Here is a 20,428-nt window from a genome sequence, read left to right on the forward strand (position 1 = left end):
GGGTGGCAGGTGTGTGGAGAGAGATCCTAAGGAGCAAAACAGGGCTGTGGACACGGGGAAGGAGCGCCTGGATGGGCTCAGCTTGAAGGAGAAGCGGGATGCACCTGCCTTGGCCAAAACATCTGGAGACCTCCATCAGAGCCCAAGACAGCTGGACTGCCTGGGGCGGATGGGAGCTGTAGTTCAGAACGCCTGGCAGGTGCTGGCTGTTTTTAGGTGGAGCTGAGGGAAACGCTCATGTTTAGGGAGGGTTTCTGGGGCAACCGAAGATTTATCTACAGTCATAACTTGGGTTACAGAAGCTTTGGGTTGTGTGATTTCGGGTTGCACACCGCGCTGAGCCCAGAATTACCAGAACGGGTTACTTCTGGGTTTTGGCGCTTGTGCAGAAGTGCTAAATCGCGCTTTTCGCATGCACAGAAGCGCCGAATTGTGCATGTGCAGACGCGGCGCTGTGAGTTGTGAACATGCTTCCCGCATGGATCACGTTTGCAACCCGAGCGTCCGCTGTATTTTATTTCAACGCCTATTCCACCCTTCCGAAGGAGAGGCGAAATTAGCCAATAGTACCCTGACACGGGGACACGGATGGCGCTGTGGGTTAAACCCCAGAGCCTAGGACTTGCCGATCTGAAGGTCGGCGGTTCGAATCCCCGCGAGGGGGGGAGCTCCCGTTGCTCGGTCCCTGCTCCTGCCAACCTAGCAATTTGAAAGCATGTCAAAGTGCAAGTAGATAAATAGGTACCGCTCCGGCGGGAAAGTAAACGGCATTTCCGTGCGCTGCTCTGGTTCGCCAGAAGCGGCTTAGTCATGCTGGCCACATGACCCGGAAGCTGTATGCCAACTCCCTCGGCCAGTAAAGTGAGATGAGCGCCGCAACCCCAGAGTTGTCCACGACTGGACCTAACGGTCAGGGGTCCCTTTACCTTTTTACCCTGACACGAGGCTAGCGTGCCGTTTGTGGCAGATAACAGGTACAGATGCTTTTCTTCTAGGGTAGTGATGGCCAAACTCCAGCAGTTTTGGAACTACAACTCCCATCATCCCTAGCTAACAGGACCAGTGGGCAGGGGTGATGGGAATTGTAGTCCCAAAACTGCTGGAGGGCCAAGTTTGGCCATCACTGTTCTGTGGGGTGGGGGGAGAAGGTGCCAGTACCTTTGAGGACCCCCAGGTTAAAAAAACACTGAAGAGATATATAGATTGTTCTCAAAGCTACAGTGGTACCTCGGGTTAAGAACTGAATTCGTTCTGGAGGTCCGTTCTTAACCTAAAACTGTTCTTAACCTGAAGCACCACTTTAGCTAATGGGGCCTCCCGCTGCCGCCGGAGCACAATTTCTGTTCTCATCCTGAAGCAAAGTTCTTAACCTGAAGCACTATTTCTGGGTTAGCGGAGTCTGTAACCTGAAGCATATTTAACCCAAGGTACCACTGTATTCTGTTTTCTAGTTCTACCACCACTCGCCTGATAGTTTTTGGACATGGTAGTATACTCTCATAAACACAACCAAAAAATTAGTTGTGGAGACAGCGAAGGGCTGGGAAACTCAGAGTGGATTATTATGGGGTGGGCGCGGGGTTGGGGGTCTCCGCGGGCGTGCTTGCTCGCAGGTGCGCGCCAGGCGCCTCTGAGCTAAACGAAGGGGATGCTGTCTGAGGAGAGGGCAGAGGGGCCTCCTGATTGGAGGAAGAGGGCGAAAGGGGCGTTCCCTGGAGGGACAGGACCGGTGGCTGGCGCTCCCCCCCCCCGAACCTTTCCGTGAGGTAAACTTGGGAGGCGGGCGAGCGCTAGGGAGGGGGAGGGGGAGCGCGGGGCGGATTGGGCGGTGGGGTCCCGTTGCCTAGGAGACGACGTTGTCGCCGGGGTAACAGAGGGCTCCCGCCGCCGCCGCCCCCCACCCCTCCGCCGCCCAGGTGCGCGCGCAAGAGAGACGGAGGGAGAAAGAGAGAGAGAGAGGGGTGCGCGCGCATGACGGGGCGCCCGCCGGCGGAGAAAAGGGAGGCTCGGAGCGAGCGACTGACCTTGCGCAGGGCCGGCACGAGGAGCCCCCGCCATTTCTGCCCGTTCTCCTCGCTGAGGAACTCGTAGGGGGGCGGCTGAGGCGGCTGCATAGCCCCCTTCCCCGCCTTCCCGCCCCCTCGTGAGGAGAGGGGGGAGGGCCGCTCGCCCCCTCCCCGGCCCTGGCTACCCGCCGGCGAGGCCCAGCCCAGCCAGCCGCGGGCGCATCCGCGTCTCCCCCAGGCCGCCGCCGCCGGCCCCGCCGCAAGCCGCAGCAGGCGCCGCCGCCGCCGCTCCGCTTTCCCAAGCCTGGGCCGCGGCCGCCTCTGTCCCGGACACACTGCGCAGGCGCAGCGGCCGGCCTCTGGTATTTTATATTTTTTCTCCTCCTCACTCTCAGTCTTCCCCCTTCCCTCTCATGCTAGGCCTCGCCCTCTACCGGCCCAAGCGGGGAAAGGCAGGGGAGGAAACCTAGAGGCGGGTGCCAATCAAAAGGGGGCGGGGCCTGAAGAGGGGCGGGACCGCAGGCTCGCCTCTTCCTCCTGGGCGTTGGGGAAAAGGGGCGGGGGAAGGAGTGTAAATAGCTTTGCAGAAAGTGAAAGCGGTGACGTCGTCCCGCAGGCTTGTCCGTTTTGCTTTGCGAGCGTTGGGGAGCTATCCTGGCCTAGGACTATACAGTGGTACCTTTGGTTACATACGCTTCAGGTTACATACGCTTCAGGTTACAGACTCCGCTAACCCAGAAATAGTGCTTCAGGTTAAGAACTTTGCTTCGGGATGAGAACAGAAATCGTGCTCTGGCGGCACCACAGTTCAAGAAGGACACTGACAAACTGGAACGTGTCCAGAGGAGGGCAACCAAAATGGTCAAAGGCCTGGAAACGATGCCTTATGAGGAACGGCTAAGGGAGCTGGGCATGTTTAGCCTGGAGAAGAGGAGGTTAAGGGGGGATATGATAGCCATGTTCAAATATAGAAAAGGATGTCATATAGAGGAGGGAGAAAGGTTGTTTTCTGCTGCTCCAGAGAAGCGGACACGGAGCAATGGATCCAAACTACAAGAAAGAAGATTCCACCTAAACATTAGGAAGAACTTCCTGACAGTAAGAGCTGTTTGACAGTGGAATTTGCTGCCAAGGAGTGTGGTGGAGTCTCCTTCTTTGGAGGTCTTTAAGCAGAGGCTTGACAACCATATGTCAGGAGTGCTCTGATGGTGTTTCCTGCTTGGCAGGGGGTTGGACTTGATGGCCCTTGTGGTCTATTCCAACTCTATGATTCTATTCTATTCCATCTCTTTTTTTCTTTTCTTTTTTTTAAGGGGCACGGCGGCAGCGGGAGGCCCCATTAGCTAAAGTGGTGTTTCAGGTTAAGTACGGACCTCCAGAATGAATTAAGTACTTAACCTGAGGTACCACTGTAAAGGGGTATTTAGGGACGGAGTAGTGTTACACTCCTGCCAACCTAGCAGTTTGAAAGCACGTCACAGTGCAAGTAGATAAATAGGTACCGCTCTGGCGGTAAGGTAAACGCCGTTTCCATGCGCTGCTCTGGTTCTCCAGAAGCGGCTTAGTCATGCTGGCCACATGTACGCCGGCTCCCTCCGCCAATAAAGCGAGATGAGCACCACAACCCCAAAGTCGGTCATGACTGGATATAGGATCAGGGGTCCCTTCACCTTTTAGTGTTGCCACAGGGACGCGGGTAGCGCTGTGGGTTAAACCACTGAGCCTAGGACTTGCCGATCAGAAGGTCGGCGGTTCAAATCCTCATGATGGGGTGAGCTCCCGTTGCTCAGCCCCTGCTCCTGCCAACCTAGCAGTTTGAAAGCACGTCAAAGTGCAAGTAGATAAATAGGTACCACTCCGGTGGGAAGGTAAACGGCGTTTCCGTGCGCTGCTCTGGTTCGCCAGAAGCGTCTTAGTCATGCTGGCCACATGACCTGGAAGCTGTACGCCGGCTCCCTCGGCCAATAAAGCAAGATGAGCGCCGCAACCCCAGAGTCGGCCACGACTGGGCCTAATGGTCAGGGGTCCCTTTACCTAGTGTTGCCACCTTTGTTCTGGCAAAATACAGGGTGGGTGGCGGGGCTTTCCCCTCTATCTGGTGCTGAAGTGACTTCAAAGTAATCCATTACAACCTATTGCAGCCTAACAGAATAACCCCTCTGGAATTTGTCACACACGCACATGCACACAGACATACATGAATTTGTACAGATGTGCTTGGCTACCCAGAGCTTAAAACCTTTCACACACTCCTCCAAGCTCATGCATTTGGAGAGGATCCCTAACTTGGCAGAGAGAGAGAGAGAGAGAGAGAGAGAGAAGAAAGACCTGAAATTCAGGACAAAACTATCAATACGGAATGTAGCATTTTACATGGACATATGGGACGAGGTGGCAACCCTAGGAGGGGGCAGCTTCGGCTGTTCCAAAATTCCAATGCAGATGGAATATTGATCGGGCTCTTTAGGGGCACCTTGAAGCAGGCAGACAGCATGGCCAATAGTGTTAACAGGCCTTCTATTCAAAGGACACTTCCATACTGTAACTATTTTGGGGGTGAGAGCCAGTCGTGTACCTGCAGGTTCAGGTTGCGCACTTAAAAGTTGATTGGGAGTTCTCCACGGGACTTTTTGCAGTGAGGAAGCAGAGGTCAAAGTGCACTGGAAAGTGTGGCATGGCACTTGCTTGACACAATGCCATCTAACGTTTCTGCAAACAAATCAGAATGAATGCTCAGTAACTGCTAACATAAGAAGAGTCTTCTGAATCAGGCCAATGATCAGTCTAGTCCAGCATCCTGTTCTCGCAGTGGCCAACTCAACGGGGAACCTTCAAGCAGGAGGACATGAGTGCAGCAGCTCTCTGCCCACCTGTGATTCCCAGCAATTGGTATTAAGAGGTGTACTGCCTCTGACAGTGGAGGCAGGACATGAACATCATGGCTAGTAGCTTTGGATAGCCTTGTCTTCCATGAATGTGTCTAATCCTATTTTAAAGCCATCCAAGTAAGTGGCCATCACTGCCTCTTGTGGGAGTTCCATAGTTCAACTCTGCTGTGCGAATTTATGTAATGTGAATCTTCCAATATTCGGCTTCATTGAATATCCATGAATTCTGAGAGAGGGAGAAAATCTTCTCACTCCACTTTCTCCAAGCCATGCATAATTTTATACACCTCCATCATATCACCTCTTGCCTTTTCTCTAAGCTAAGAAGTCCCAAACACTGCAACCTTTCTTCATAGGGGAGTCCCTCCATTCTCTTGATCATTTTGCTTGCCAGTTTCTGAACCTTTTCAAACTCTGTCATTTTTTTAAAAAAGATTTTTATTGATACAAGAAAAAAGGGGAACAAACACAAATACCAAATTACACACAAGAATAACCATAGACACATAATTTTCTTAGCAAACAATAAAACATACATTGGTCTTAACACTAAAGACCCAACCTCCCGTCTATTTCATATTTCAATTTCATATTACTTATTGCCAATACACACTTTTATCATAATTAAACTTATTCTTAATAAATCTAATTTCTTATATCTACCTTGCAACTATTACTGAAGTTCCTCGAATGCTGCAACAGAATTTAAACTACTATATTTATTTTTCAGATATTCTTTGGAAACCTCCCATTTTGAAACAAATTCCTGTTTTGATTTATTCTTTATTTTTTCTGATAGACCATCTAATTCGGCATATTCTGTCAGCTTTTGGATCCAATGTTGTATAGAGGGGATTTCATTATTCTTCCATTTTGCTGCGATCAAAACTCTTGCTGCCGCCGTCGCATATAAAAAGATACCCTTCCTCTTTTGTGGAATATCCAAATCCTACAGTGTCATTTTTAAATGAGAACTGTGCACAGTATTCCAAATGTGGCCACACCATAAGTTTTGTATAATGACATTATATTGACAGTTTTATCTTTGGTTCCTTTCCTAATGATCCGTAGCATGGCATTTACCTTTTTCACAGCTACTGCACATTGTACTTGCTGTCATCATCTAACCTCCCCGTAAACTTTTTGGAAACAAATTAGGATGAATATTCAATAAACAGGTTGTCTGGAAGTTACCCAATAACATTTGCAGTGTTACAGGTCTCCCGTGCTAGTTGTAGTAGAAATTATCATGAGGTGAATGCAAATGTGGCATTCTATTTTGTTAACATTTGGATAAAAGTGTGTACTAGAGGTTAGCAGTTGACAATCCCAGGGTTAAATCCAGGCACAGGCCCTGTGGATCCTGCAGTTGCCAACACAGGGACAAGTAGGGGTATGGAATGAGCAGTATTCATAGTATAAACAGCTGGGTTGGTTGCCAGTTTGTTTCTTGGCCCAATTCACAGTGCTCACAATGTTTAAAGCCACAAGTGACTCAGGATGCAAATATCTGAAAGACTGCCTCCTTCCCTACAGACCCTCTCAGGTGTTAAGATTGGCAGAAGGGGTCTGCTTGGTAGTTTGGGTGGGACAGCTGCCTGGGAGCATGTTCTCTGTGATTAATAATAATAATAATAATATTTATAACCTGCCCTTCTGGCTGGGTTTTCCCAGTGGTGGAATTCCCTCTCCATAGGTGTGTCCAGCCCTTTCATGTAGTTTTTATGGGATGTTGAAGATGCACATCTTTGACACATGAAATATGTATTTTAAAACACACCCTAGTCTATTCATTGTACAATGGTGCCTCGCAAGACGAAATTAATTCGTTCCGTGAGTTTTGTCGTCTTGCGATTTTTTTCGTCTTGCGAAGCACGGTGTCGGGAAAGTTTTGGAAAAGCTTCAAAAATCACCAAAGTCTTTAAAAACCTCAATAAAGGCTACCACACCGCGTTCTATGAGTTGCTCCTCGAAGTCAAGTTGCAACTGTATTAACGGTATTAAGAAAAAAGGAAACAAACTTGCAAGACCTTTCCGTCTTGCGAAGCAAGCCCATAGGGAAAATCGTCTTGCGAAGCAGCTCAAAAAACAAAAAACCCTTTCGTCTAGCGAGTTTTTTGTCTTGCGAGGCATTCGTCTTGCGAGGTACCACTGTAATATGTTTTAGCTTTTTTATAATGTATTTTTTAACTGTTGTAACCTGTGCAGGGAACTAATGGTGAAGTGCAGGTAAGGAATCTAGTAAATATTTGTGGAAAATTGCAGTCAAACATAACTATGTATGAGTGCTAGTTAGTACATGAAGGTGTTAAGACTACAGAGTTAGATTTGTAGACTCAGCTGGGTCACTCCTCCTCTGATAAAGGGGAAGTGAAGCCTTCTCTTCCCGTCCTCTCTCTTCTTGCCATATAACCTATGAGGAAGGATGTGTCTTAGCTTTGATCCCAGCTTCAAGCATGGGTTTGGAGTTATCTTTCTGTTTTTTCTACCCAAGAGTATTCTGCCTGTGTTCTCCTTGGTGCTGCTACATTAAATGCATGAATCTGACCTTTGGAACATTTTGTAGTTAAAGCATTTTATGCTTACTGTGTAATCTGTTCATTGCAGGAGGGGTAGAAAGCGAGGCACACAGTTTGCAAGTGGACTAAACATGTTAAAAGGGTCTAACATCCTAGTTTCCTCCCATATTAATATAAAGACGTCATCAAATCACTCAGGGGATGAGAGTCTTGTATGGGAGTCTTGGACTCCTTAGTCCTGTACTTGGTTCCAGTTTTTAAATGGACATATACGAAGAATGCTGATGATGCAGGGAATAGACACTAAATACAGATGTGTGCAATTACTGTTGCATGTGAACATCGATCTACACACAGGGCAATGTTATGTACTGAAGTTCTCACCCTGGGCCAGCAGGGGGATACTGTAGATAGTTATGCAACTAAGGGATCGAAAGTGAAGTTTAGTGATTGGATAGTTTTAGAAAATTGTTACAGTTACGTTGTACTGGAGCTCTATATAAGCAGGCTGACTGAACCCTTCAGTTCAGTTCTGTTCTGGCCTCTGAATAAACAAGAGCTGTTTGAAGAATCCCTGTGTCATCTGATATGTTCACCCACAACTTGACAGGCAAAGACACAGGTGCCTGCAAGAAGGTACTTTCTTCTCTCCAAGCAGCTCAAGACAGTGTACATGGCTTTCCCTAAGTTATCCACACAATGAACCAATGAAGTAGTTGGGGGAAAAGTTGGACACGGTTTGGCTCAAAACTCACCCAACGAGATTTATGGCAAAGCAGGGATGTAACCTGGAGTTTCCTGGTGTTAGTATTCACTAGCTCTTACTGTTCTAGGATTTATAACTGGTGAAGTGGAATTTAGAGTTTACATCTGGAGCTTCCCCTACTGAGGTTTAGTTTGTAATGTTATTTCATTTCTTATATCAGGATTAATTGTTTCATTTTTCTCAGGGCCAATGTGGTCTGAAGATGATGGGATGTATTTTGCCCTGCAACCTGCCTCCCTCACAAGTTAACTGTGCTACTGAGCCAAGTTTCAGGTGTTGTTATTAATTTGGAAAAGCCTAATCAATTTAGGGCCAGCTTATCTAAAATAATGTTAAAATAAAGACTTACCGTATTTTTCGCTCTATAAGACGCACCAGACCACAAGACGCACCCAGTTTTTGGAGGAGGAAAACAAGAAAAAAAATATTCTGAATCTCAGAAGCCAGAACAGCAAGAGGGATCGCTGCACAGTGAAAGCAGCAATCCCTCTTGCTGTTCTGGCTTCTGGGATAGCTGCACAGCCTGCATTCGCTCCATAAGACACACACACATTTCCCCTTACTTTTTAGGAGGGAAAAAGTGCATCTTATAGAGCAAAAAATACGGTATTCCATATAGACCTGCCTGTTCACTAAAATCTTTGGAGGTTGCCCTCAGCCTACAGAGGTCTGGCAAAGCCTACCAAGGTTTGGAGAAGGGCCTTCTCTGCAGTGGGCCCCTGTGTGTTGAATGAGGTATAGCAGGCACCTAATGTGGTGAGCTTTCACCAACTGTTTAAAACATATTTATTTACCCAGGCTTTTAACATAACTGTATTCAACTGTCACAAACTTGTACAGGAGGTAAATGTACATGAAGGGTATTTTTGAAGATTTCCTGGATAGGAAAAGTATCCATTCTAAAAAGTACAGTATTACTGAAGATATTGCTTTTATTTTTGAATATACTGTTGCATGTACTGCTTAATGTGATGATTAATTGCCAAAAGTTAATGTCAAATTGTGTGGGGATTAGCTGCAGGAAAAGCTTTGTCATGACTGATTAAAAAATGAGGAATAACTTTCCCATGCATATAGATAGATGAATAAATTACAATGCAGGTATGCTTACACATCTAACAGAATTCTCTGGCATGAGGAAATGTCAACACAGCCTTTGCAGTGTAGGACTCCCAAAGCTTAAGCTTCCAACAAAGCCTTGCAGGCCACCTACAGTCCTACACCAAGGCACATCCCTGTCAGAGGTCCTGGCACATGCTCCATAGCAACTTATTAAAAAAAAAACTCCAGAGAGCTATGATCCCAGAACTTATTTTTGTGGAGTTTCAGATCTATGGATGAAGGGTGGTATACAAATTTAATAAATAAAATAAAAACAAATTTATTTGTTATTTGGCAGTGGTTAACCAGGTATTGTTATGTGACTTCTTATCACAGTGTTTTCTTTTTTTAAAACAAAATAACCCTGTGCATCAGGTCCTTGTGCATTATAAATTGTGATGGTTCCCATTTTGGGTCCCTGCCAAACGGTTAATTGCATTGGTAATTTTTTCTGGTGCTTCTCATCTCTTCAGTTCGTTTGGGGCAATGTCTTTTTGTTGTTGTTTGTTTGTGTGTCCTTATAAAATACACAATCATTTATTGCTTAATACTATGCCTACTTCTTTAGGCATAGTATTAAGCAACAAACTTTCTGACATTGAAATTGAAACACATACACATGGAAAAGAGAGAACCACTGTTGTTGTTAGATGTGTACAGCACTGTATATTGAATGCTGATCCCAGGCAAGCCCTGCTTGAACCCATCTGACCTTCAGGCCTCATATCAGTCACGCTGTGGCCTAGGGACAAAAACACCAGCTTTCCTTTGACTGACCACTATTCAGCAACGTGGTCCATCAGAGAGAGCCAGTGTGGTGTAGTGGTTAAGAGCGGTAGTCTCGTAATCTGGAGAACCGGGTTCGCGTCTCCGCTCCTCCACCTGCAGCTGCTGGGTGACCTTGGGCCAGTCATACTTCTCTGAAGTCTCTCAGCCCCACTCACCTCACAGAGTGTTTGTTGTGGGGGAGGAAGGGAAAGGAGAATGTTAGCCGCTTTGAGACTCCTTAAAGGGAGTGAAAGGTGGGATATCAAATCCAAACTCTTCTTCTTCTTCATCAACAGGGTGACCAACCCTCCAATCCCTAAACCAGCTGAGCAACCTTAACACCACACTTTAAGAGTTCCATTAATGGAAATAGTTATTAGTTACCTCCTCCTAAAGTTAGTTTCCATAGAAAGCAAATTGTAGTCCAGCCTATTAGAACAGCCAAAGGCTTAGTTGCTGTGCCTGAATGGCAACCACAAAGAAGTCTGTGCCCGGTTCTAGAGCCCTGGACTAATGCCTTCTTATCGTATGAATGGCTGGAGCAGAAAAGGCAATGATGTCATAGACCTGCTACTGAAGCTTCTAGAACAAAGGCAGTTGGAGTGAGAACATGAAGACCACTACAGGGGGAGAGTTGGTGACCACCTAATCCAGGGCTGTTGTTTTGTCATAAGGGCCATGATTCCAGCCGGCTGTAAATAGAAAACAAGAAACAAAAAAAGTCTGCCACCCATCTAGACCATGACGCCATCTACATACAAGTCGCAGCCCTGATGAAAAGAATAAAACAACCCCCCTGAAGTGGGATCAGACAAGGTAGCTCTCATGTTTCCTTTATAGCTTTTTAAACTAAAGGTAGAGATTGGCAAGAGGTCGATACTTGGCTTGCCAGATCTGCACCTGTGGACCTCAAGTGTCTACTGTAGCAGTTTGTAAGTGAAAGGAAGAATGGATGACTCTGAACCTGCATTTGACCAAGTAATCCCTGGAAATGAAGACATGCTAGGTGCTGAGGAACAGAATTGCAATGAGATGTGCCAACCAGAGAGTGAAACATCTTCTAGGAAACAATCCCGCAGCAGCAGCCCTCACATCCTAGGCCAGGAACAGGCTATTAGTTTACTTGAAGAGACAGAGCAACCTGTTGTGCAAGACTCCAGATATGAGAAACTGGAATCTCGGCGTAGCAGTCAGCAGTCCATTCAGAATCCGCAGAGCAGAAAATCTTCCCAAGGTAAGGCCTTAGACAAAACTGAATTAATGGATGAACGGTGTTGGATCAGCGAAAAAACAGGCATAAAAATGATATCTGGCAGTCAGCAAACTAGTTTTGTTTGGGGCCCAGAAACACTTGAAGAAATTCTGCGTCCTTTTCATGAGGCTGCAATAAGCAGGGCTGCTTACGCAAATACAAAAGTAGAACCACCTGTAGCTCAAGACTCTCATCACAGTATTCAACAACCAGAGGGGCAAGAATCAAGGCGAGCTAGTCAACAGCTGATAGCGCAAGATTCTCACCACAGTATTCAACAACCAGAGGATCAAGAATCAAGGCGGGCTAGTCAACTACCTATAGCAAACGAGTCTCGCTGCAGTATTCCACAAGTGGCAGAGAGAAAGGAATCAATAAAAGGTAGGCAACAGAATGCAGTACACGAATCTCGCTGCAGCATTCAGCAGCCAGAGGGAAAGGAATCAAGGCAAACTAGTCAACAGGCTTTAGCAGAAGAATCTTATTACATTACTCAACAGCCAAAAGAGCAGGAGTCCAAGACTGGCAACCAGCTGCCAAAAAGACAAGGGTCCTACCAAATGCCAGAAGATAAAAGAATAAAGAGACTGAAAAAAATGCACAGAAATATAACTGACCAGGCACAGCAGACAGATAGTGCAGAATCTCTGAAAAGAGAACTGTTTGAAAAGAGTCTACAGACAGATAGCCATGGCAGTTCAGCAATTAGTGCAACAAGTGAATTGCAAGGTTCCCACCATGGCAGCCGCCAGTCCAGCTTGCAAAAAATTGATCAGGAGAGTTTTCCAGTTCAGTTACAAGATCCCTCTTCGGGCAACCAGCCCTCCGAAGCACCTGGGATTTACCATGGCCGCCTCCCACACGAACTTTCCCCCAATGGCACCAAGCAATTTGATGTTCAAGACCTCCACCGTGGCAGTCTTCCAGCTCATTTACAACATGAGGTACAAGAATTCCGCCGGTGTAGCCTCCCTCTGGACTTGCAAGATTCCCTCCGCAATTGGAAGCAGGTTGAAATTCAAGAGTTCCGTTATAGCAATATCCTCGCTGCAGTGGAAGATCTTGGGGAAACTCCTCTGGAGGCTGAGGAAGAGAATTTTCAGAGCAGTCCCCCACTTGAACTGGAAGTATGCCACCAACCTAATCAACAGGATATTGAGCAGGACTCCCAGCAGGACAACCGAAAGCCCCAAGAGACAGAATGCAAGGTGGATCGTGAAACTGAGACCGAGGGGCCCACTTCTTTGGATAGTAAGACAGCACCACTGAAGCAAAAGGCCTCATTTGCTCAGCAAACATATAGTATCATTTCAATTGAGGACTCTACCTGGCTAAACAGAAGATCTGGCAAATTAATAAGAAACCTCAGTCAGCAGACTGATTGCAGTTGGCTCCAGGCTAATAGAGAGAGAGAAAAGAAGCTTGGTGATCAAGAAATGATGACAAGTTGTGAAACTGGGGTTCAAAAATCAACCTGCCCCAAGTCTGAAAAAGAAGTACAAGCACCTGCCTGGAAGGATATTGAGAAGCCTATGGAGGATGACCCCTGGCTGGTCAGAAAACAGTCTGCTGTGCCTCAGAAAGACAGTGAAGTGTTAATGGGACTCAAATCTCGAAGAGGCAGTGAAATGCCAGAGTACTTGAGGAGCACTGGACAGCCCAGCATGCCTCAGAATTGGAGGGACGCTGCTGCTCTAGAAATCCCAAAGGACAGTGAACAGCCCGGGTTCACTGGACTTGAGAAGGCAGGTGATCTGTCCGCTGTGCCTGAGTTGCTGCAGAGCAGTAAACAGCTCTTCATACTTGACTCACAGAGGGGTATCCAGCAGTCCCTTGTGCTGGAATCCAAGCTGGATAGTGACCAGCCTGCTGTGCCCAAGTCCTGGATGGGCAGTGAAGAGCCTGTTATGCCTGAGCCTGAGAAACACAGCCAACCACCTACTGCACCAGTGTCCCGGAGAGGAAGTGAGAAGCCTGGTGAGCCTGAGTCCCGGAAACCCAGTGAACTACGTACCCTGCCTGAGTCTCAGAAAGACAGCCAACCACCTACTGCAGCAGTGTCCCAGAGGGGAAGTGAGCAGCCTGTTGTGCCTGAGTCCCGGAAGCAAAGTGAATACCGCACCCTGCCTGAGTCTCAGAAAGACAGCCAACCACCTACTGCAGCAGTGTCCCGGAGGGGAAGTGAGCAGCCCGTTGTGCCTGAGTCCCGGAAGCAAAGTGAATACCGCACCCTACCTGAGTCTCAGAAAGACAGCCAACCACCTACTGCAGCAGTGTCCCGGAGGGGAAGTGAGCAGCCCGTTGTGCCTGAGTCTCGGAAGCAAAGTGAATACCGCACCCTGCCTGAGTCTCAGAAAGACAGCCAACCACCTACTGCAGCAGTGTCCCAGAGGGGAAGTGAGCAGCCTGTTGTGCCTGAGTCCCGGAAGCAAAGTGAATACCGCACCCTGCCTGAGTCTCAGAAAGACAGCCAACCACCTACTGCAGCAGTGTCCCGGAGGGGAAGTGAGCAGCCCGTTGTGCCTGAGTCCCGGAAGCAAAGTGAATACCGCACCCTACCTGAGTCTCAGAAAGACAGCCAACCACCTACTGCAGCAGTGTCCCGGAGGGGAAGTGAGCAGCCCGTTGTGCCTGAGTCTCGGAAGCAAAGTGAATACCGCACCCTGCCTGAGTCTCAGAAAGACAGCCAACCACCTACTGCAGCAGTGTCCCGGAGGGGAAGTGAGCAGCCCGGTGTGCCTGAGTCCCGGAAGCAAAGTGAATACCGCACCCTGCCTGAGTCTCAGAAAGACAGCCAACCACCTACTGCAGCAGTGTCCTGGAGGGGAAGTGATCAGCCTTGTGTGCCTGAATCCCGGAAACCCAGTGAACTCCGTACCGTGCCTGAGCCCCAGAAAGACAGCCAACCACCTACTGCAGCAGTGTCCCGGAGGGGAAGTGAGCAGCCCGTTGTGCCTGAGTCCCGGAAGCAAAGTGAATACCGTACCCTGCCTGAGTCTCAGAAAGACAGCCAACCACCTACTGCAGCAGTGTCCCGGAGGGGAAGTGAGCAGCCTGTTGTGCCTGAGTCCCGGAAGCAAAGTGAATACCGCACCCTGCCTGAGTCTCAGAAAGACAGCCAACCACCTACTGCAGCAGTGTCCCGGAAGGGAAGTGAGCAGCCTGTTGTGCCTGAGTCCCGGAAGCAAAGTGAACTCCGCACCCTGCCTGAGTCCCAGAAAGACAGCCAACCACCTACTGCAGCAGTGTCCTGGAGAGGAAGTGATCAGCCTTGTGTGCCTGAATCCCGGAAACCCAGCGAACTCCGGACCATGTCTGAGCCCCAGAAAGACAGCCAACCACCTACTGCAGCAGTGTCCCGGAGGGGAAGTGAGCAGCCTGGTGTGCCTGAGTCCCGGAAGCAAAGTGAACTCCGCACCCTGCCTGAGTCTCAGAAAGACAGCCAACCACCTACTGCAGCAGTGTCCCGGAGGGGAAGTGAGCAGCCTGGTGTGCCTGAATCCCGGAAACCCAGTGAACTCCGTACCCTGCCTGAGCCCCAGAAAGACAGCCAACCACCTACTGCAGCAGTGTCCCGGAGGGGAAGTGAGCAGCCCTTTGTGCCTGAGTCCCGGAAGCAAAGTGAACTCCGCACCCTGCCTGAGTCTCAGAAAGACAGCCAACCACCTACTGCAGCAGTGTCCCGGAGGGGAAGTGAGCAGCCTGGTGTGCCTGAATCCCGGAAACCCAGTGAACTCCGTACCCTGCCTGAGTCTCAGAAAGACAGCCAACCACCTACTGCAGCAGTGTCCCGGAGGGGAAGTGAGCAGCCTGTTGTGCCTGAGTCCCGGAAGCAAAGTGAATACCGCACCCTGCCTGAGTCTCAGAAAGACAGCCAACCACCTACTGCAGCAGTGTCCCGGAGGGGAAGTGAGCAGCCCGTTGTGCCTGAGTCCCGGAAGCAAAGTGAATACCGCACCCTACCTGAGTCTCAGAAAGACAGCCAACCACCTACTGCAGCAGTGTCCCGGAGGGGAAGTGAGCAGCCCGTTGTGCCTGAGTCTCGGAAGCAAAGTGAATACCGCACCCTGCCTGAGTCTCAGAAAGACAGCCAACCACCTACTGCAGCAGTGTCCCGGAGGGGAAGTGAGCAGCCTGTTGTGCCTGAGTCTCGGAAGCAAAGTGAATACCACACCCTGCCTGAGTCTCAGAAAGACAGCCAACCACCTACTGCAGCAGTGTCCCGGAGGGGAAGTGAGCAGCCCGTTGTGCCAGAATCCCAAAGTGACAAATCACTTGGGACCGGAGCCAAGTTGGGTGCTGAAAAAGAGTCTGAAGTGCCAAGTGCTGCTGCAAGTGAGACAAGTCAAACAAAGTGGAAAACTTCTTTTTCTGCAAAGGCTCAACAAACATATAGTATTATTTCCCTTGAGATAAATACTTGGATTAACAGAAAAACTGGCACATTAATGTCTTGTAGCAGTCAACAAACTGAGGGAAGCTGGCTTCAGGATTATATAGCAAAAAAACTAAGGCGTACATCTAAAGGAAGTATGGATAGGAGTGCTGCACCTGAACCAAGTAAGCCTGGATCTGAGAGTGATGGAAAAGATGAAGTAGAGCAGGAGCTCACCTGTAAGAAAGAATTTCCGACTGAGAATAAGGGGGCAACAGAAGAGCTAATTGCAGCCCAAACCCTAATGTCTCCTGAAGACGGAGAAGAAGAACTGTTGCAGCTTGAAAACAAACTTGCAGTGAGGAGCCAACAGAATGAGATGCCACCATCCCAGGGAGAGTGCATACAGGAGGATATGCCACAGTTCCAATGGGACAGCCAAAAGAGGGGGGTTCCAGAGCCAGATATGGTAGAGTCCCGGCGGGGCAGCCAGCAGGCGGTGGTGCAAGAATCCCGGCGAGGCAGCCAGCAGGTGGAGGTGCAGGAATCCAGGCGGGGCAGCCAGCAGGCAGTGGTGCAAGAGTCCCAGCGGGGCAGCCAGCAGGCGGAGGTGCAGGAGTCCCGGCGGGGCAGCCAGAAGGCGGAGGTGCAGGAATCCCGACGGGGCAGCCAGCAGGCAGAGGTGCAAGAGTCCCGGCGGGGCAGCCAGCAGGCAGAGGTGCAAGAATCCAGACGGGGCAGCCAGCAGGCAGTGGTGCAAGAATCCCGACGGGGCAGCCAGCAGGCAGCGGTGCAAGAATCCCGACGGGGCAGCCAGCAGGCAGAGGTGCAAGAGTCCCGGCGGGGCAGCCAGCAGGCAGAGGTGCAAGAATCCAGACGGGGCAGCCAGCAGGCAGTGGTGCAAGAATCCAGACGGGGCAGCCAGCAGGCGGAGGTGCAGGCGGAGGTGCAGGAGTCCCGGCGAGGAAGCCAGCAGGTGGTGGTGCAGGAGTCCCGATGGGGCAGCCAGCAGGTGGAGGTGAAAGAATCCCGACGAGGCAGTCAAAAGGAAGTCGTACAAGAGTCCCGACGGGGCAGCCAGCAGTCGGAGGTGCAGACAGAGAAGCAGGAGTCCTGGTGGTGCAGCCAGCAGGCAGTGGTGCAAGAGTCTCGGCAGGGCAGTCAACAAGCGGAGGTGCAGGAATCCCGGCAGGGCAGCCAGCAGGCGGTGGTTCAGGAGTCCCGACGGGGCAGCCAGCAGGCGGAGGTGCAAGAGTCCCGGCGGGGCAGCCAGCAGGCAGCGGTGCAAGAATCTAGACGGGGCAGCCAGCAGGCAGAGGTGCAGATGGAGGTGCAGGAGCTCCGGCGGGGCAGCCAGCAGGCAGTGGTGCAAGAATCCCGACGGGGCAGCCAGCAGGCACCAGTGCAAGAATCCCGACGGGGCAGCCAGCAGGCACCAGTGCAAGAATCCCGACGGGGCAGCCAGCAGGCACCGGTGCAAGAATCTAGACGGGGCAGCCAGCAGGCAGAGGTGCAGACGGAGGTGCAGGAGCTCCGGCGGGGCAGCCAGCAGGCAGTGGTGCAAGAATCCCGACGGGGCAGCCAGCAGGCAGCGGTGCAAGAATCCCGACGGGGCAGCCAGCAGGCAGCGGTGCAAGAATCCCGACGGGGCAGCCAGCAGGCAGCGGTGCAAGAATCCCGACGGGGCAGCCAGCAGGCAGCGGTGCAAGAATCTAGACGGGGCAGCCAGCAGGCAGAGGTGCAGACGGAGGTGCAGGAATCCCGGTGGGGCAGCCAGCAGGCAGTGGTGCAAGAACCTAGACGGGGCAGCCGGCAGGCAGAGGTGCAGACGGAGGTGCAGGAGTCCCGGTGGGGCAGCCAGCAGGCAGTGGTTCAGGAGTCCCGACGGGGCAGCCAGCGGGCGGAGGTGCAGGAGTCCCGGCGGGGCAGCCAGCAGGCGGAGGTGCAGGAGTCCCGGCGGGGCAGCCAGCAGATGGAGGTGCAAGGTTCCCGACGTGGAAGCCAGCCGGCAGGGGTGCCACAGTCTAGACAGGGAAGCCTGCAGGGCAAAGAGCTGAAGATGGAGCAGGAATACAAAACCCAGCAGGTTTTGGGTGATGAATTTCATTTTAGTAACACCATATGGAATACGTTAGGAAATCCAACCCAGCAGCCTGATGAGTCTGCAAGCAAAGGAACACTTGGGAGCTTATCGTCATACACAGAAGGTGAAGATGCAGCTCAGCAGACATATAGCATAATTTCTCTAGAAGATGGAATCTGGCTGAACAGAAAAACTGGTAAGTTCCTGTTCAGTCATGGTCAGCAGACAAACAAAAGTTCACTTTGTGGTGTTAATGGAGGAGCTGTGGAAGATGGCAGAGATACAGTTGGAAGTAGAAAAACAATGAAATCTGATGCGGTGCAATCTGTAGGACAATCTGGCGAAAACTCCTGCTGTAGCAGTGTACAATCTGAAAGTTGTTCATCAAGCATGAGCATTGTACAACCTTGGGAAGAACTGCAGGATCCTTATGAGAAAGTGATAAGCAACCACCAGAGTGCAACTACGCTGCTGAGCGTAGATACATATGTTGATCTGGAGCATGAATCAAAGGTGACTTACAGTGTTGTTTCTGTGCCAGAAGGAAGCTGGATCAATATTAGAACTGGCAGGCTGGTGGTATCTCATACTCAGCAGACAGACGAGTCTTCCTTTCAAAAGCCTGGAACAGATAGTCAAGCAGCCCAGAGGCGAGATAGCTATTCGCCTGAGCTGAGCCATTATGACCTGAGTGATAGGCAGATCAGTGAAGGTTCACAGCCAACCTACCTCAGTGATGAACCATATGAGGAACCTGCAATGCCTGGTGGATAGGAGGAGGGCCTTAAGAGATTGGAGACGTCTGAGAGTTAGTTGACCCTGCTGTGGGAGAGGACTATGGCATTTTGGAGAGCTATGGCTACAAGACCAAGAGTAAAGCTCCCAGGAAAACAGATGGCAGAATAAAAATGGGGAAACCTGTTTATTTTGTGCTTCATCTGCTTGAATGATATTTAATGATTTAATAGCACCCGTGGGGCTGATCCAACCACCACCTATTTATCCAGTGCAGGGGGTGGCCCTGGCTGTTAGCTTCCTCCTCCTCCGACTCAGTGTTGCCCTTACAGAACTCGGCAGGGAAGAGGATGGGGACAAACTAGAATTAGTTGGCTCTGGCTGCACCTGCTGTTGGTCTCCCTGCCTTCTGCCCCGCCAGTGGGCACCAGCCACCACCGAATAGTGATATATCAGTTCCTCATTTGCTTGCCTCTATGCCATAAAGATAAGGCCGAGACTCCAGTCCTGTTTAAAGATAATAGATTCATCACTTGGTAGCTGTGGCTTCAGGTGATCAAACCCCACCAACAGAATGATTCTACTATCTCACATCACCTCCAACACAATCAGAGCTACCGGCTGACTAAAGTATTTTGACTGATCCGCCTATAAGCAAATTAATGCATTCATGAATGAATTAAATGTAAATAAATTTGCCTGCTACAAAAGGTCAATATAGGTGACTTTTTGAGATATTGAAGGAAGTGTGAGATAACCGAGAGTTTGGCAAATGAAAGATATCGTTGTTATAAGGAAAGGTCATCTGTAATTGTCCCGCCCCAATTCTTTATTATTGTGACACCCCAGCATGAAGGAGCCTGGAGGTGTGTGTGTTGTTAACAAGTATGCTCTTAATTCTAAGATCTACCAATTAATCCCTCCCCCCTTGATTAAATCTGGGTCTCATTGCTTAATCAGATAAAGCACCCTTCTGCAACCTAGTGCCCTACAGATGTTTTGGACTGCAACTCCTATCAGCCCCAGCCAGTTGCATTCCAGAACATCTGGATGACACCAGATTGAGGAGAGCTGAACGAAAGGTCCTGAAGCATGCAGTCCTGTGCATAATCCATTGGAGGCTTTCCCCACATTCAGCTGGGAGTTATCAAGTGTAGCACATAGACTGCCTCACTGTGACCTTCCTGGGTTATTAATAGTGTTATTTTATATGTGTCTATTCAGAAGTAAGTTCCACTTGGAGGTTGCTATCCCCCCCCCACTCCAACCACTGCACCCCAGTGGCCTCATCCAACTCTTTATTGCTCCATGTGAAGCAAAAAAAAATCCATTGCATAAGTGCAGAGGTGTCAGGATCCTTGTCTTAAAGTAGGTCATCTGATATGGGAGGTTGGGTGTAATCTGCATATCTTTATATGAAACTGTCTTATACTGAGTCCCTTGGTCTGTTAGCCCAGGACTGTAAATGGCTGCAGCTCCCCAGGCTCTCAGACCCTGTTCTTCCCAAGTACCTGCACCCAGAGCCTTTTAGGGGTCCCCCCATGCCTGTGAGAAGTGCTATGGTCCATCTTTTATTCCCCATAAACTCTTCTGGCTAATAAATGGTAGGACCCTCTCCCACTTCCACCGTTTAACTACAGTTTGGTTCCTAAAATGTTCTTTGCCCTGCCATTAAAGCAAACACCGTGGATGAGAAATTGGCACATAAGCAAAAATGATTGTATCGATTTCTAGATAAGCCTAATTTATTTTATGATGTGTAGCAAATTATTTTTATAGGTTCCAGTTCCAAATAAATATGTGTAGACCTGACCTGACCATTTGGTACATCTCTTTCTCATACATAGAGCACATGGAGTATAGCCCTAGGAATGAAGGCAGCATTCCTAACTCCTAAGTCCTGATGAATTCATTATAGTCTTCCTTCCAAATATA

General features: G+C 49.6%; 2 protein-coding genes across 4 annotated transcripts in view; one reads left to right on the forward strand and one right to left on the reverse strand.

Moving 5' to 3' along the window:
* SOS2 (SOS Ras/Rho guanine nucleotide exchange factor 2) overlaps positions 1 to 2,326 on the reverse strand; it is a 43,029-nt gene extending 40,703 nt beyond the window's left edge. For 2 of the 3 annotated variants that reach the window (XM_077924761.1, XM_077924730.1), the window contains exon 1: positions 2,025 to 2,256. In XM_077924761.1, the coding sequence (XP_077780887.1) occupies positions 2,025 to 2,114 (90 nt within the window). In that variant the 5' untranslated portion in view covers positions 2,115 to 2,256. Of the gene's footprint in view, positions 1 to 2,024 lie in introns of all 3 variants that reach the window. The other variant, XM_028717813.2, reaches the window with a different exon arrangement.
* A 6,466-nt stretch (positions 2,327 to 8,792) lies between these two features.
* Positions 8,793 to 20,305, forward strand: LOC114591013 (uncharacterized). Its single transcript, XM_028717715.2, has one exon. The coding sequence runs from the start codon at positions 10,997 to 10,999 to the stop codon at positions 18,530 to 18,532; it is 7,536 nt and encodes a 2,511-aa protein (XP_028573548.2). The 5' UTR covers positions 8,793 to 10,996; the 3' UTR covers positions 18,533 to 20,305.
* The last annotated feature ends 123 nt before the right edge of the window (positions 20,306 to 20,428 follow it).

The sequence above is a fragment of the Podarcis muralis genome, chromosome 1, assembly GCF_964188315.1.
Source record: "Podarcis muralis chromosome 1, rPodMur119.hap1.1, whole genome shotgun sequence".
Classification (NCBI taxonomy): domain Eukaryota; kingdom Metazoa; phylum Chordata; class Lepidosauria; order Squamata; family Lacertidae; genus Podarcis; species Podarcis muralis.